The sequence below is a fragment of the Budorcas taxicolor genome, chromosome 21, assembly GCF_023091745.1.
Source record: "Budorcas taxicolor isolate Tak-1 chromosome 21, Takin1.1, whole genome shotgun sequence".
NCBI lineage: Eukaryota > Metazoa > Chordata > Mammalia > Artiodactyla > Bovidae > Budorcas > Budorcas taxicolor.
Window position 1 is genome coordinate 46,849,279 of NC_068930.1, and position 16,101 is coordinate 46,865,379.

Genomic DNA, 16,101 nt, shown 5'->3' on the forward strand with positions numbered 1-16,101 from the left:
GCTCCCTGAACATTTATTAGGTGTGTGCTGTGTGCCAGGCACTGTCCTAGGCAGTGAGAATCCAAACACAAATGAAAAGTTACATCCTCCTCTCAGAACTCATGGCTGGGAAGCAGACCTGTCATCAGTAGTTACACAGCAGTGTAATTATTGGAGGTCTGAGCTCTGCACAGGTAATGTGGGTGCTGAGGGGGGGAAGCCAGAAGGGTGAAAGATGGTCAGGGAAAGCTTTCTAGAAAGGGTGACACCAGAGATGAATTATAAAGAATGAGCAGGACTGAGTTAGGGGAGAGGGAAAGGACCTTCCAGGCAGAGAGGTGCCTGCAAGAGCAGAATCTTAGATGAGCCAATGGCTGGTGTGAGCTGGAAATTTTAAGCAGTTCAGGCACATTTCAAGGCAGACCTGGTGCCCAAGGAGCAGACTTGGTGGAGATCTCACAGGCCACCTTATCCTGCAACCTGGGGAAGCACTGGGAGATTTCAACAAGCATCTTTCTCAGAGTTGGATCACTCCATGTAATAAAATATTTGTATTCTGTTATTATGATATGCCAGGCTCTATTCTACAGATATCAGGGCATTTCATCCTCACAAGAACCCCATAAGGCAGGCACTAACATGTCCTCATTTTACAGATGAAGAAACTGAGTCCACAGAGAGTGCCAAAGGCATGAAGCGGGTGATGGAGGAGCCAGGGTTTGAACCCAGGCCTGTCCAGCTCCAAAGCCCATGCTTGTCCCCAGCACCTGCACCGTGTCACAGCCCCCTTGGTATGATCGATTGTAACTCCTTGTTTTTAAGTTGCACACTCCTCTACCTCCTATCTCTACTTCTAGGCTGTGAGCTCTGTGAGGCCAGGAACTATATTTATCTTGCTCACAGCCACATCCCTCAAGCTTAAGATGATGCCTGCACCTTCATAGGCATGCCACAAATAAAGAAAAAAATGTAATTTTTAGGGGGTCATGGCTGGAGGTTGTTGAAGTCAGCCTGTCAAAGGATGACAATGTGGGCCTGCATTAGTCGATACAGAATGGTGAGGATGGGAAATAAATTGGCAGAACTTGGTGATTGATTGGACATGTGGATTTTGTTGGCATATCCTCACAGTATTTCTGATCTCCAACTCCTGCCCTGGAGAGATGACTTGGCAAAACAATCTGAAGCAGAGGGAAGCTCATGCTGCTCTTCACAAAGCTCTCACATTCCTGAGACGAAATGTTGCGGACTCAGGATGAGAAGTTAGAAGAAAGTTTCCTGGAGATAGTTAAAAATGGAATGAACACATCTGCCCGGAATGGTAGAGGGACAGAGCTGCCCTAGGGTAGATGAATGGTTAGATGGCCTTTGGGATTCTTCCCCCTTTGAAAATTTTCTAGTTTAGAATAAATAAAAATTCTCCTGAACCATCTGTCCTTAACTGTCTGGCTTAAAGATAAAGTGTCCAAGAACTGGAAAATATTGAGTCCACATGCCTGGATTGTAGATAAGCAAACAGAAGCCCAGAAGCGTTAGATGACTTGTCCAAGGGCACACACCTGAGGCAAAATGAAGACCCAGACCACTGGTCTCTCAGTCCCCCACTCCCTGGACTCTCTGAGCAGCATCTGTGTTCCATGCCGTCTGTGGCAGGCCTGTGCTGGGTGCTAGCCCAGAGGCAGAGAGAACTTGGGGTCAGTGCTTGAGGAGTGCAGGCAGCTTCAACAGGAAGTGCCACTTGTCACCTAAAAATGCCGTGAACACCACCTACTGCACAGAACATTTGGAAAACAGAGACAATGAGTTTGAAAGTCTATAATGGTTTTGCTTTAGCCCCACTCATTGCCAGACACTGCTTCAATGCTTTCCAATCATTGCCACTAATTCTCGCAACAACTTGAAGTTAGATAATGTTACATTTTATGTTTCAGAAAGCTAAAGCTCCAAGAACTTGTTCCATGAGACCAGACTAAGTTCACTCCAAGTCCTAACTGCACAGTCCCTACTGTCTTCTTTTTCTACACACTGGGTCTGTCCATTGTATCATAGATACAATTTTGAACTTTCATTTTTTTTTTTTGAAGGCAGCTGTGCTCACCACTATACCACCAACGCTGAACTTTCATTTTTTGACTTGTAATGTGTTCTGTTTTTCATGCCAATTCATAGTCTTCATTTTAATGGCTGTGTAGTGTCTTATCAAGTTTTTAGGAGGTTCTTAAATAAATATTTACTCATAAAAGTCTTTGAATTTTTGGCACATATGGCATTTGGAAGGTATATATTATATTTTGAGGATCATATGACCATCCTCTATCAATGGCATTGGGACAAGCAGGAGAGAAACTGCCAGGCTCTTCACAGGGAATCATGGCTTTCTTTCCCACCAAGAGCCCTTTGGCGGATGCAGATGGTACTCGGCACAGCTCAGAATAGAGCCTGGGTAGAGATGGCCTGAGACAGGTAGCAGGTGACTTTTCAAGCCCCTGCTTCTCTGACTGAACACACATTCTTCCTCCTGTCCTTGTGAAAAAGCAAGTTTTCATTTTCCTAGGGTAGTAAAAATCTTTTGTGTGAAGAAAAAGTGTCATGAGGTGTCTTATTCATCAGCATATATACCATCTCTTTAAAATGACAGTGGGAGTAAAAGTTCATCAGTTCAATATGTCTTTCACATTTGGAGACTCCTGACTAATAAAACTCTGGTATTTATCATCAGAACAGCCAAAGAACTAAATTCTGGCACATGCTATTCTCACGCACTGAGAAAAACTTAAAAAGACAGAAGAGTGTCTCCATTCTTCCTTCTTCCATTCATTTAGAAGAAAAAGCATACCTTTTTTTAATTAAAAAAAATATGAGCATGCAGAAACATCTGGCCTCTATTACCCTAGCAGCCTCCTAAATGGTCTCCTTGTCCGCCCTTTTAAAATCAACTCTACGTAACAGCTAGAAAGATGTTTCTAGAACACAGAATTCTACCAGTCACTCTCTCATGTTGTCAACATCTTCTTCCACTTCTTCTGTTTCTCTTAGAGTTAAATAACACGTGTAGCCACAGTTCCCAGCTCCCCTTCTTCCACCTTGTCTTAGCCACACCAAGTGGCTTCTGCTTCTGCCTCCTGGCTTCCTGCTGCTGGAGACAGGGTATCTCCAACCCCATGTGGAAATCCAGTCCTTTCTCCACGAGCTCCCCACTGGGCTCTGTAGAACCTGGCTCCCAGTTGAGCTCCCTCAGTACCTATCCAGCACTGTCATACGGAATATAGCCCACAGTCTTGTTTTTATTTGGCCAGCATGGTACTTTAAAAAAGCTAAATCTCATTGAGCATGGCATATCACTGTTCAGCTGAAGGCCCTGCCACTCTCTGTTATACATCATGCCCAGATTACATGTTTATTTTTTACTGGGTCATATACAGCTATTTGCTTTTGATCTCTTTTACCTGACAGACTATATGTTGCATGTGTATTGTGTACTGTTAACTTTTGTATCTATAGGTCTGGTAGAGACTACTCAATAAATAACTATATTGATTTAACATATGCTTTTTTAAAAAGAAAACTAAAATTATGTCAAGAAAGATGCAGTAACTCTTTTTGGCCTCTCTGTTCACAAACATAAAATTCATGGACCTCAATGGACCTGGCCCACATTAACAATATTCCTTGGGGACAGCAGAAAGTCTGTGTTCATGATATGATTCTGCTAAAACAGACATTTTGGATCTTGAAGCCTCTGAATGTGCTTATGGTCTTTCCCACTATTTCGTATATCAGGAGATTCATATCAATTCTTATGATCCCTCATGAATAACATTCTTCACATTTGTCATAGTTTTGTGTATCAAGGCATACATTTCCATGATTTCATTTTATATCCATGTGACCTCCATATTTCCATCAAACTGAGATGTGCAGAAATTTGGCTGGGATAGTATGGAGAAAGATGTAGTACTTTACCTACTTGATAAGCTGTGATCATGATCAAAGTGCAGTCATGGTGCCTCACCTGAACTTGGATCCTGACAAGGAGTAAGGCACCCATATATATACAGCTGGTGAGGCTGGAGGTTGAACTAAGGGGAACACCCAGTGGTCAACCTCTGATGTATCATCTTTTTGCTGATCTGGTCCTTTGTCTCAGCCACTGTATTTTTCATGTCCTTAGCTATTCTCTTCTGGATGTTCAGTTCTATGCTGCTTTAAAACACTAAAAAAAGATGTCGTATCTCGTAAGCCCCAGATTACTCATAGTTTTGGAGTTTCACATCATCCTCAGTGATGCAGATCTGTGGTACCTGCCTATGGCCATGTTGTTGCCATAAATTAAACCTACACAGAATGCCCTGCACTTTCAGGGAGTGCTGTGGATGCTGCAGAGGGACCATATGTCGTAAGGCATTGCTGAGGAAACCTGTTAGTAGCACAGGAATGGAAATGTGTCCAAGTGTCAAGTGAAACAACAACAACAACAACAACAAAGTCTTTTGCTTAAGCTTCCTTCCCTAGGGAAGAGGTGGACACAGAAGCAAGTGAGTTTATTACAGAATTCTTCAGCAGCCAGAAATTTCATTGACAATTTTGTTCATGTGCTGGCTCGTCTGCCTTCTCAGAGGCCCATTGTGCATTCCTTATTGATGTTATTAGTTGTTCATGGATACACCTGAAAATCAAGCAATGTCATTTGGGTTGTAGTTGTATTAAGTGGTTCTTTTCTGTAGCATAAAGCTTGTCAGCGTATCTTTTTCTTAGTAATGAACACCATTTTTTTCAATGTCCTAATCAAATCCTTCCACATAATCTTGAGGCAGAACCAGATCCAACTGCTTCTATTCTGTACTATTGGCCTCAATTATGTCAAATTATGCAACCTACTCACAGGTCCTAAGGTTCTCTTTTGTTGAGACATAGGTCTGATGCATGCCTTCAGAAGCTCATGATTACAACATTCAACACTTGTCTGTTTTAGGTAAATAGAATCAAAGAGAGCACTGGGCTAAATTTACAGTTATGAGGAAATCATCTATAGCATAGATTTCTTTCTAGATTTCTTCCTAAGTGTTGGTGCTCTTGGGCTGATCGCAAGTATTTTTCTTTTCTATGTCCCTTCTCCCTGAAACACACAAATGCACCTCAATCTGCATGACATTGCTTCAGAGCTGAGGCTCTCCACTATCATGGCAGAAAGTAAATAACACCCATGTTTTGGCTATACAATCATAATAATTTAATTTTTAAAAACTATTATATTGACCAGAAGCATCAGGCTTCTGATATATTGCCATACTTAATTTTGTTCAACCAAATACCTGTAGTTGAAAGAGGACAATACGAGAAATAGTGAACAAACCTCAGGGAAATCTAATGTTTCTTTCTGCTATATGCTGCAGTTTTACTGTTTCTTATGCCTCTAGTAAGATGAAATGATTCATCATTTTGGAGTCATTTTTTAAAAATCAAAATTCTTATCTTTATATTCCAAGTTCTGATTATGTCTCTACCTCCTTCATATTCAGCTTACTTTGATTGTTCTGCTTTTTCTTCTGAGCTTTAAAAGACTCCTTTTTTCCACTAAGAAAAAGACTCACCCTGAACCTCCAAGACGGTTCAGGTTCCTTTTGATGTGCAGGGCCATGCCTTATACCCCTTAAATTGCTATTACCCTCTCCAGTGTACAGAAGAGGCGCAATATGGTTTCTGAATGAAAGAATGGGAAAAATTAATACCTGATTTCATAGCATATGATTGTTTAACCTCTTTCACATGGATTATATTCCCAATAACACTGTATCATCTCAAACTTGTCAATTATTCTTAATACTAAATTCAGTGTAGTATATAGAATCATTGCTCAACAAGTGTTTAGTGAGAGCAAAATATATCATGTATTTTGGAGTCCTATTATAGAGAAGCCAGAATTTGGCACATAGTCTTTCAAAATCCATACTTTTTCAGATTAATCAAGTCAAGGGCTGGATTTTCACTCTGAAGACTAACCATTGATTCAACATATTGGTTACTATGATTACTCTCCATCAGACCTTCTGTGTTTGGAACACCTTATAACATTCCAGAGATGGAAAAACATCTTTGGGAAAACCATCCCTGTTTCCTGAAATATTAAAATGGAAACCTTCCCCTTCAGAGAGTCCTATTGATCCAGTTCAGCAGATATCCACTATTCCTGCAAATATTTATTGAACACCTTGTATGTGACATGAGTTGGAAATAAATGTGAAACTGGCAAGTCTTTTGATTGTAATAATTTGGTAGCCAAATATGTGAATAAAGCAGAATTCAGTGTGATAAATTCTTCAATAGAAGCAGATATAAGGAACAGAGGAAGCTGAGAGAGGGGAGTAATTAATTCTATGAAAGACATTATGGAAAGCTTCCTGCAAGAAATTTCTATGAGTTGAAATTCACTCATAAGAATAGTTTTATCTTTTGGGTAACTATCATAAGTGAAAAATGCCCCTCATGTGCTTGATGTATTTATTTATAAAGCAATGTCACATTGTAAGGAATAAGCTTGAAATTCAAACATTTGTAAAACATTTGACTCCTCTCTACAGCACCTAAATTCACCTCAGTATTCCATAGTTTGTCTGATATCTGAAAAACAGCTGAATCAAACCCTAGTATTAATGGATTTATATATGTGCACATAATTTATGTTGCCAGTGTTTTATGGTTTCATAAATAGTGCTAGCACTAATGTTTCTAAAAAAGTGAAGAAAAGACCTCATATGTGCTGGTAGAATTTCAGTATATATTATAGAACACTGCTACTTTTGATATAGCCTACGGGATGTGACTTTTCATAAAAACCTAATGAATTTCTAGATATGTCAGCTGTTTCCAAACAGATGCACTCTGCTAATCTAATGGAAACATTTTGAGCCCAGATCCCAAATATCAATAGCTTTTAGTATTGCAAATTAGTTTGTCTATTGGGTAAATTGAACTGTGTGGCTCTTGATAAAAAGTAGCAAGTAATTTTATATGGATGTTTTACGTTTAATGGCCTTGCCAGGGTTTGATGCTCATATTTTTCTTTGCAGAGTTTTAAGTTGAATGTAGACAGTCATTGTGCACTCAAGGAAGCTGTGGAGGAGGAAGGACACCAACTTCTTGAGCTTATTGCATCTCACAAAGCAGGTAAATCCTCCTGAAATATTGCAAGTCTTTATGTCTCCAGACTATTAAGAATGAAGAAGCATTGCTGTAAATTACTGCATATATTCACTTCCTTATGTATTATTAATATTTACATTATCAGATTGACCTTCAAGATTTATAAATGTTTCATATACTGCATACAATGCTGTGATACTTATAAGATGAAATACTGCCTCCAAATGGTCTGTTCATTTTATTTGGGGCTTGCTGTTCACCCGAGTTTCAATTGAAATCGCATTCCTGAAAACTTCACATTGACATGCTTTTCGATGTAGGTGCTCTGGAAATAACATTAAGATAATGAATGAGAATTGTGCATATAGTATAATGCATATGCATCCGGGTACTTGTAGGTATCATTACAGATATAAGGCAGGCAGCCTAGAGACACATGATTATTTCCCTGCCAATTCACACACATGACCGTTTTGCATGTTCTCTGCTGCTCATTGCATTAGCAGAGTTTTAGCCTTAGACCAGTTCTTACCTCAGTATTAGTGTATTTATGAGAAACAGATTGTAAATAAAAAATAGTTTTGTCATTTGGTTATACTTATCCTGGTAGTAAAAGACCGTAAGACAGGATGAATTAGTTTGCCCCTTGTTTTGAGCTTACCACAGCCCAATAAGAAAAGAGCAGCATTAATGTGATGTGCTAACGCTAAAGACTGCTGTCTTAAATCTGGCCCACTTACTATATTTCAAGTCGAATTACCTTTACTTATTTCCATACATTTTCTGATCATTGTAAAGTCTCCACAAAAAGATATACACAGGGCATTTTATTTGGAATGTGAAGCTAGAGTCTTAATAATTTTTACGTATCGTGATTTTGGTTCTGTATACATTTTTTTAGTCCATGTGTTAAATCTAAATCAGTTCTAAACTATTCAACTATGGGGTTTTCCAATTTTTGTGTCCTTATGCCTTCTGTCAAGTCAAAACCCCCCAGTCTCGGTTCTGAGAGGCAGGTGAGGGTAATGATTGCTTAAAATTACGTTTATTGTTGGAAATATCCATCTAATCTTAAATGAAAAACAATACTGGGTAAAAACACAGCTGAGTCGCTAACGTGTGCTTTCCCCCTCCTTTGGAGAAGGACTGAAGGACATGCTGCGGATGATTGCAAGTCAATGGAAGGAGCTGCAGAGGCAAATCAAACGGCAACACAGCTGGATTCTCCGGGCTCTGGATACCATCAAAGCTGAGATTCTGGCTACTGATGTGTCTGTGGAGGGTGAGGAAGGGACTGGAAGCCCCAAGGTAAGTGGCTTGAAGTTTGCCTTATTTCCTCTTATTTCTGTCTTCTTTTGAACTAGGCACCACTGAAGTTTTCTTTCTACCCCTAAGGCTTTTCGTTTCTACTGGGTAAACTTTATCTCTCTCTCTCTATGTATAGGTATGTATAAACAAAATGAAATTGCTTAGTTTAAAACAATAAAAATAGCCTCCTACAACTTTCAAGTTTTCCAGGAACGGGTCTTTCTGTGAAAAGTGGCAGAGTAGGAGGGGGACAGTACTTTAAGGGTAGGAGAAAGGGGGACATAAAACATTTAGTAAACAAAACATAAAGCATCTTTAACATGAATAATCAGAATGGTTTTAAATTGTTTTGTTGCAACTATAAATCACTATAATCAGTGCAATCACTCAGCTCTGACATCCATTAGCCGCTTGGTTACAGCAAATTAACAAAGAAGAGAGAAAGTGATTCATTATCTCATTCCTGTTAATGACTATCAGATGCATTGCCTAATTAGGGGATGGTCATTGTAGTGGGAAGAAGGTCATATGCTTTGCTACAAATCTTTTTGCTCTGTGTGTAAGTTCTCCATAATGGTGCATGCACCAAATACAACAAGTACTTTAAAAATGAATATTGACATGTTTTGGTTATCTATTTTAGATTTACAAAATAATCTGTAAAGCATATGAACTTGAATTTTAAACAAGGCACCTTTTAATACAGTGTGCCAAGGTTCTAGAGGTATCTTTGGACTCATGATGTGGAAGATAATTTTATTAATTTGATATTTTCATTCAGTCTCTCTTTTCTTTTTTATTTGTTCTTTTGTGAAAGTTAATGCAGAAAACAGGTCTCATAATAGATTCAGCATGGAAACATACTATAAAATGGGGGAAACAGATTTAAGAGTTCATGGCTTATATTCCTGGCATGGACAAAGTAATTAAATCATCAAGTCACGTTTACTCAGCCTCCATGTGGATTGTCATTGGGCTACATGTGTACAGAGCAAGTTAAACAAATGCTGTGCCCTCTGAGCCTCACAGTCTTAAGTTCAGGCAAGGAGAAACCCAACCTGTTCTGCAGTGGTGAGGCCATGCAGCTAGTTGAAAACCTCAGGTGGTTTATAGCTTTGGAATCTTAAAACAACAAACTTCACCTTATTTGTTGGAAACAAAGGACAGAATGATGAGCTCAGTTCCATTTAAAGAAAGCTCCATGGAGGAGGTCACATTTCAGGAAATACTTGAAGGAAGGAAGAGAAGTGTCTTGGCACATGAGCACATATTTTGGGAAGTGACATGATGAAAGAATCAGAGCTGGAAGTAATAACAGGGAACGGGGAGTGTCTTCAGCAGACTTCTCAGGGCAGAAATGCTGTTCTTTCAAGGAACAGACTATAGTGGAAGTTGATTGGGCTGATGCTTTGGTTGGAGTAGGGGCCAGTGATGATGAAAAAGAACATGCCTGAAAACTCTGTTGTATTTTATTTATTGAACAAAAATATACCGAGTGATTACTTTTTAAAAGCCACCCTGTATTGGATGCGTTCTATATGCCAGCTACTGTGTTGTACATTACTTTTTGTGTACTCTCTCATTTAATTCTCACAACAAACTACATACACCTTCAGTTCAGTTCAGTTGCTCAGTCGTGTCCGACTCTGCGACCCCACGAATTGCAGCATGCCAGGACTCCCTGTCCATCACCACCTCCCAGAGTTCACTCAAACTCACGTCCATCGAGTCAGTGATGCCATTCAGCCATCTCATCCTCGGTCGTCCCCTCCTCCTCCTGCCCCCAATTCCTCCAACCATCAGAGTCTTTTCCAATGAGTCAACTCTTCTCATGAGGTGGCCAAAGTACTGGAGTTTCAGCTTTAGCATCATTCCTTCCAATGAACACCTACGGCTGATCTCCTTCAGAATGGACTGGTTGGATCTCCTTGCAGTCCAAGGGACTCTGAAGAGCCTTCTCCAACACCACAGTTCAAAAGCATCAATTCTTCGGCACTCAGCCTTCTTCACAGTCCAACTCTCACATCCATACATGACCACAGGAAAAACCATAGCCTTGACTAGATGGACCTTAGTCGGCAAAGTAATGTCTCTGCTTTTGAATATGCTATCTAGGTTGGTCATAACTTTTCTTCCAAGGAGTAAGCGTCTTTTAATTTCATGGCTGCAGTCACCATCTGCAGTGATTTTGGAGCCCAAAAAAATAAAGTCTGACACTGTTTCCCCATCTATTTCCCATGAAGTGATGGGACCAGATGCCATGATCTTTGTTTTCTGAATGTTGAGCTTTAAGCCAACTTTTTCACTCTCTACTTTCACTTTCATCAAGAGGCTTTATAGTTCCTCTTCACTTTCAGCCATAAGGGTGGTGTCATCTGCATATCTGAGGTTATTGATATTTCTCCCGGCAATCTTGATTCCAGCCTGTGTTTCTTCCAGTCCAGCGTTTCTCATGATGTACTCTGCATATAAGTTAAATAAGCAGGGTGACAATATACAGCCTTGACGTACTCCTTTTCCTATTTGGAACCAGTCTGTTGTTCCATGTCCAGTTCTAACACCTTAAGGCAGTACTATTATAATTCCCAATGGAAAAAAATGAAGGCACAGAGAAGCAACTGGCTTAAGGTCACATAGGTGTTAGGTAGCAGAGCTGGGATGTGAATCTGAGCCCTTTGACCCCAGAGCTCATTTTCAACATCGCCTAGAGCACTGCCTGTTACTGGCACTGCTCAGGGTAGGACACAGTGATGAACAATCAGCCTCGGTACCTGTCTCACAGAGCTTATGGTAAAGTGGAGTGACAGACTTAAATCTCACAACCATGCTTTTATAAACCACGCTGGACTGTGAAAGAAAAGCAAAGGGAGCAACCGGAGGCTGGGCTGGGAGAAGTGATTGAGATCCGAGTATGGGGGAGCACTTCCTTGAGGAAGTGACATTCTGTGAACAGGCTGTTGCAGCTGGTGGGAAGCGGGGAGTATGCAAGGGAGGCTGTGTGGCTGTAGGGGTGAAGGGGAGGGTTTGGGAGTGAGCAGGGAAAGGACATCATTGACTCATAGAATAACGACCTGTCCTTGGCTTTGGTGTGGAGCGTGGATGGGTAAGTGGGGTCAGTCGGGGTGGTGGGTGAGCAGAGATGGTGCTGTCACCTGTGTTCACAAGGACCTGTGGCTCTATTTACCAGGGCCAGCTTGAAGTGGGCACTATTGCTCATTCTGTCGGAGACAGATGAAATAAAGAAGATAGCTAAACACAATGAGGAGAAGGTATTATGAAATGAGAGGCAATGTTAACATTTCTCAAAAATAGGACCCCCTTCCCCAGGCCCACCTCAAATGAATCAGTCACCTGAGTAGGGCCCCAGAATCTGCATTCTACAACTCCCAGAAAACCTCTTCCTACAGGGCCACATGATCCTCACATAACTGGGATCCTCAGAACAGTGTGAAAGAATATCTGTCTTCTTGTTACTTCCAGTACCAAACCATTGGTATCTGGTGGCTCAGATGGTTGAGAATCTGTCTGTGATGCAGGAGCCCTGGGTTCAATCCCTGGGTCACAAAGCTCCCTGGAGGAATGCATGGCAACCCACTACAGTACTCTTGCCTGGAAATTCCCCATGGACAGGGCAGCCTGGTGGGCTACAGCCCATAGTGTTGCCAAGAGTTGGACACGACTGAGCGACTAACACTTTCACACTTTCAAAATGTTCAAAAACGGGCTGTTTAATTAAATTATGCTATATCTTATTGCAATGAAATACTACATAACCATTTAAAACTAATGTTTTAGAAGAGAATTTTCAAACATTCGAAGAGGCCTAAATATGCAATTATATATTTTAAAATACCTTTGAATTTTCTAAGTCTCTACAATAAGTAAGAATTATTTGAATCTGAGAAATAAATATATGTAAAATGCAGAATTAGAAAGGGATTAAAAGGTGACATAGTTGACATTGATCTGAAGGGACTTGAGATGTGAATTTAGATATCAGGAGGAAAAATAAACATATCTGACTCTTGCTGATTTGGATGTCTCAGTTCAGTTCAGTTGCTCAGACGTGTCTGACTCTTTGCGACTCCATGGACTATAGTACACCAGGCCATCACCCACTCATGGAGTTTACTCAAACTCATGTCCACTGAGCTGGTGATGCCATCCAACCACCTCATCCTCTGTTGTCCCCTTCTCCTCCCACCTTGTATCTTTCCCAGCATCAGGGTCTTTTCAAATGAGTCAGTTCTTCGCATCAGGTGGCCAAAGTTTTGGAGTTTCAGCTTCAACATCAGTCCTTCCAATGAATATTCAGGACTGATTTACTTTAGGATTGATTAGTTGGATCTCCTTGTAGTCCCAGGGACTCTTAAGAGTCTTCTCCAGCACCACAGTTCAAAAGCATCAGTTCTTCGGTGCTCAGCTTTCTTTATAGTCCAACTGTAATGTCCATACATGACTACTGGAAAAACCATAGCTTTGACTAGATGGACCTTTGTTGGCAAAGTAATGTCTTTGCTTTTTAATATGCTTTCTAGGTTGGTCATAATTTTTCTTTCAAGGTGCGAGCATCTTTTAATTTCATGGCTGCAGTCACCATCTGCAGTGATTTTGGAACCCCCCAAAATAAAGTCTGTCACTGTTTCCACTCTTTCCACATCTATTTGCCACGAAGTGATGAACCAGATGTCATTATCTTAGTTTTCTGAATGCTGAGTTTTAAGCCAACTTCTTCACTCTCCTCTTTCACTTTCATCAAGAGGCTCTTTAGTTCTTCACTTTCTACCATAAGGGAGGTGTCATCTGCATACCTGAGGTTATTGATATTTCTCCCAGCAATCTTGATTCCAGCTTGTGCTTCATCCAGCCCAGCATTTCGCATGATGTACTCTGCATATAAGTTAAATAAGCAGGGTAACAATATACAGCCTTGAGGTACTCCTTTCCTAATTTGGAACCAGTCTGTTGTTCCATGTCCGGTTCCCACAGTTGCTTCTGGACCTGCATAAAGATTTCTCAAGAGGCAGGTCAGGTGGTCTGGTGTTCCCATCTCTTTCAGAATTTTCTACAGATTGTTGTGATCCACACAATCAAAGGCTTTGGCATAGTCAGCAAAGCAGAAATAGATATTTTTCTGGAACACTCTTGCTTTTTCAATGATCCTATGGATGTTGGCAATTTGATCTCTGGTTCCTCTGCCTTTTCTAAATCCAGCTTGAACATCTGGAAGTTCATAGTTCACATACTGCTGAAGCCTGGCCTGGAGAATTTTGAGCATTACTTTACTAGCATGTGAGATGAGTGCAATTGTGTGGTAGTGTGAGCATTCTTTGGCATTGCCTTTCTTTGGGATTGGAATGAAAACTGACCTTTTCCAGTCCTGTGGCCTCTGTTGAGTTTTCCAAATTTGCTGGTGTATTGAGTGCAGCACTTTCACAGCATCATCTTTTAGGATTTGAAATAGCTCAACTGGAATTCCATCTCCTCCACTAATTTTGTTTGTAGTGATGCTTCCTGAGACCCACTTGACTTTGCATTCTAGGATGTCTGGCTCTAGGTGAGTGATCACACCATCATGATTATCTGAGTCATGAAGATCTTTTTTGTATAGTTCTTCTGTGTAAGTCAACACAATAAACTGGAAAATTCTGAAAGAGATGGGAATACCAGACCATCTGACCTGCCTCTTGAGAAATCTATATGCAGGTCAGGAAGCAAGAGTTAGAACTGGACATGGAACAACAGACTGGTTCCAAATAGGAAAAGGAGTACATCAAGGCTCTAATTTTCATGAAGAAATCTCTAGACTTTTCCATTCTATTGTTTTCCTCTATTTCTTTGCATGATCACTGAGGAAGGCTTTCTTATCTCTCCTTTTGGAACTTTGCATTCAAATGGGTATATCTTTCCTTTTCTCCTTTGCCTTTTGCTTCTCTTCTTTTCACAGCTATTTGTAATGTCTCCTCAGACAACCATTTTGCCTTTTTGCATTTCTTTTTCTCGGAGATGGTCTTGATCCCTGCCTCCTGTACAATGTCATGAACCTTCGTCCAAAGTTATTCAGGCACTCTGTGTATCAGATCTAATCGTTTGAATCTATTTGTCACTTTCACTGTATAATCGTAAGGGATTTGATTTAGATCATACCTGAATGGTCTAGTGGTTTTCCCTACTTTCTTCAATTTGTCTGAATTTGTCAATAAGGAGTTCATGATCTGAGCCACAGTCAGCTCCTGGTCTTGTTTTTGCTGACTGTATAGAGCATCTCCATCTTTGGCTGCAAAGAATATAATCAATCTGATTTTGGTATTGACCATCTGGTGATGTCCATGTGTAGAATCATCTCTTGTGTTGTTGGAAGAGGGTGTTTGCTATGACCAGTGCATTCTCTTGGGAGAACTCTATTAGCCTTTGCCCTGCTTCATTCTGTACTCCAAGGCCAAATTTGCCCATTACTCCAGCTATTTCTTGACTTCCTACTTTTGCATTCCAGTCCCCTATAATGAGAAGGACATCGTTTTGGGGTGTTAGTTCTAGAAGTTCTTGTAGGTCTTCATAAAACCATTCAACTTCAGCTTCTTCAGCATTACTGGTCGGGGCATAGACTTGGATTACTGTGATACTGAATGCTTTGCCTTGGAACAAACAGAGATCATTCTGTCATTTTTGAAATTGCATCCAAGTATTGCATTTCAGACTGTTGTCGACCATGATAGCTACTCCATTTCTTCTAAGGGATTCTTGCCCACAGTAGTAGATATAATGGTCATCTGAGTTAAATTCATCCATTCCAGTCCATTTTAGTTTGCTGATTCCTAATATGTCAGTGTTCACTTTTGAAATCTCCTGTTTGACCACTTCCAATTTGCCTTGATTCATGGACCTAAATTCCAGGTTTGCATGTGGTATTGCTCTTTATAGCATCAGACTGTGCTTCCATCACCAGTCACCCAGGTTTGGAACTTGGATGTCTCAGTTCCAAACAAAATGACAAAAACAAAAATCCTCTGTATTTGAATCACCTCCTAAGTGAAAATGTCTTTCTTAACTCACATCTGTTTACAAAGAATAACATAAGTGGTCTTTCCTATTAATAGTATTTCTGTTCCAAAACATTTCCTGTCCTACTATGTGCGCAGTGTGATGCATCAAAAAGCAGCAGCAGGAGAGGCTTCTGTAGGCATCTCAGGATGTGGACCTGGGGGAGGCGTGAGAGTCAAGACTTCGACCTGGCAGAGCGGGCTACACCCCAGGCCTTTACGTCCCTGCCACCAGTTCTCTCTTCCTCAGTTTGGGTTGAATTTTCTCTAGACAAATGAACTCATCCATAGTCAAAGGTGAAGGTAAACTCAACTTAAGATAAAGAAAATCCATTTCTAAATTTAAACTTAAGAAACTGAGGCAAAACCAGAATGGTCATTCTCTCTGTTTGCTTAATGTTGCTGAACTGCCTTCCTCAGTCGGAAGTCAGACTGTCTGTGTTCAACCTGATGCTCACTAGCAATGTGTCCTTCAGAGAATGACTGAACTTCCCTGCCTCAGATCCCTCATTTGTACCATGGAGGCAATGGTAACATCCACCTCAAGGGACTGTGATACAGATTTAGAGTTGGCCTATCTGAAGTGCTTACAAGCGCTGGGCCCATAGGAAGCCCGAGATGAGGGTAAATATGT

At 40.6% G+C, this 16,101-nt stretch overlaps 1 protein-coding gene across 1 annotated transcript in view; it reads left to right on the forward strand.

The window, feature by feature from the left end:
* Positions 1–16,101, forward strand: part of AKAP6 (A-kinase anchoring protein 6) — a 391,164-nt gene that overhangs the window by 150,035 nt on the left and 225,028 nt on the right. Inside the window, exons 5-6 of the mRNA XM_052659736.1 lie at positions 7,047–7,143; positions 8,264–8,427. Coding sequence (XP_052515696.1) covers positions 7,047–7,143; positions 8,264–8,427 — 261 coding nt within the window. The remainder of the gene's footprint in view (positions 1–7,046; positions 7,144–8,263; positions 8,428–16,101) is intronic.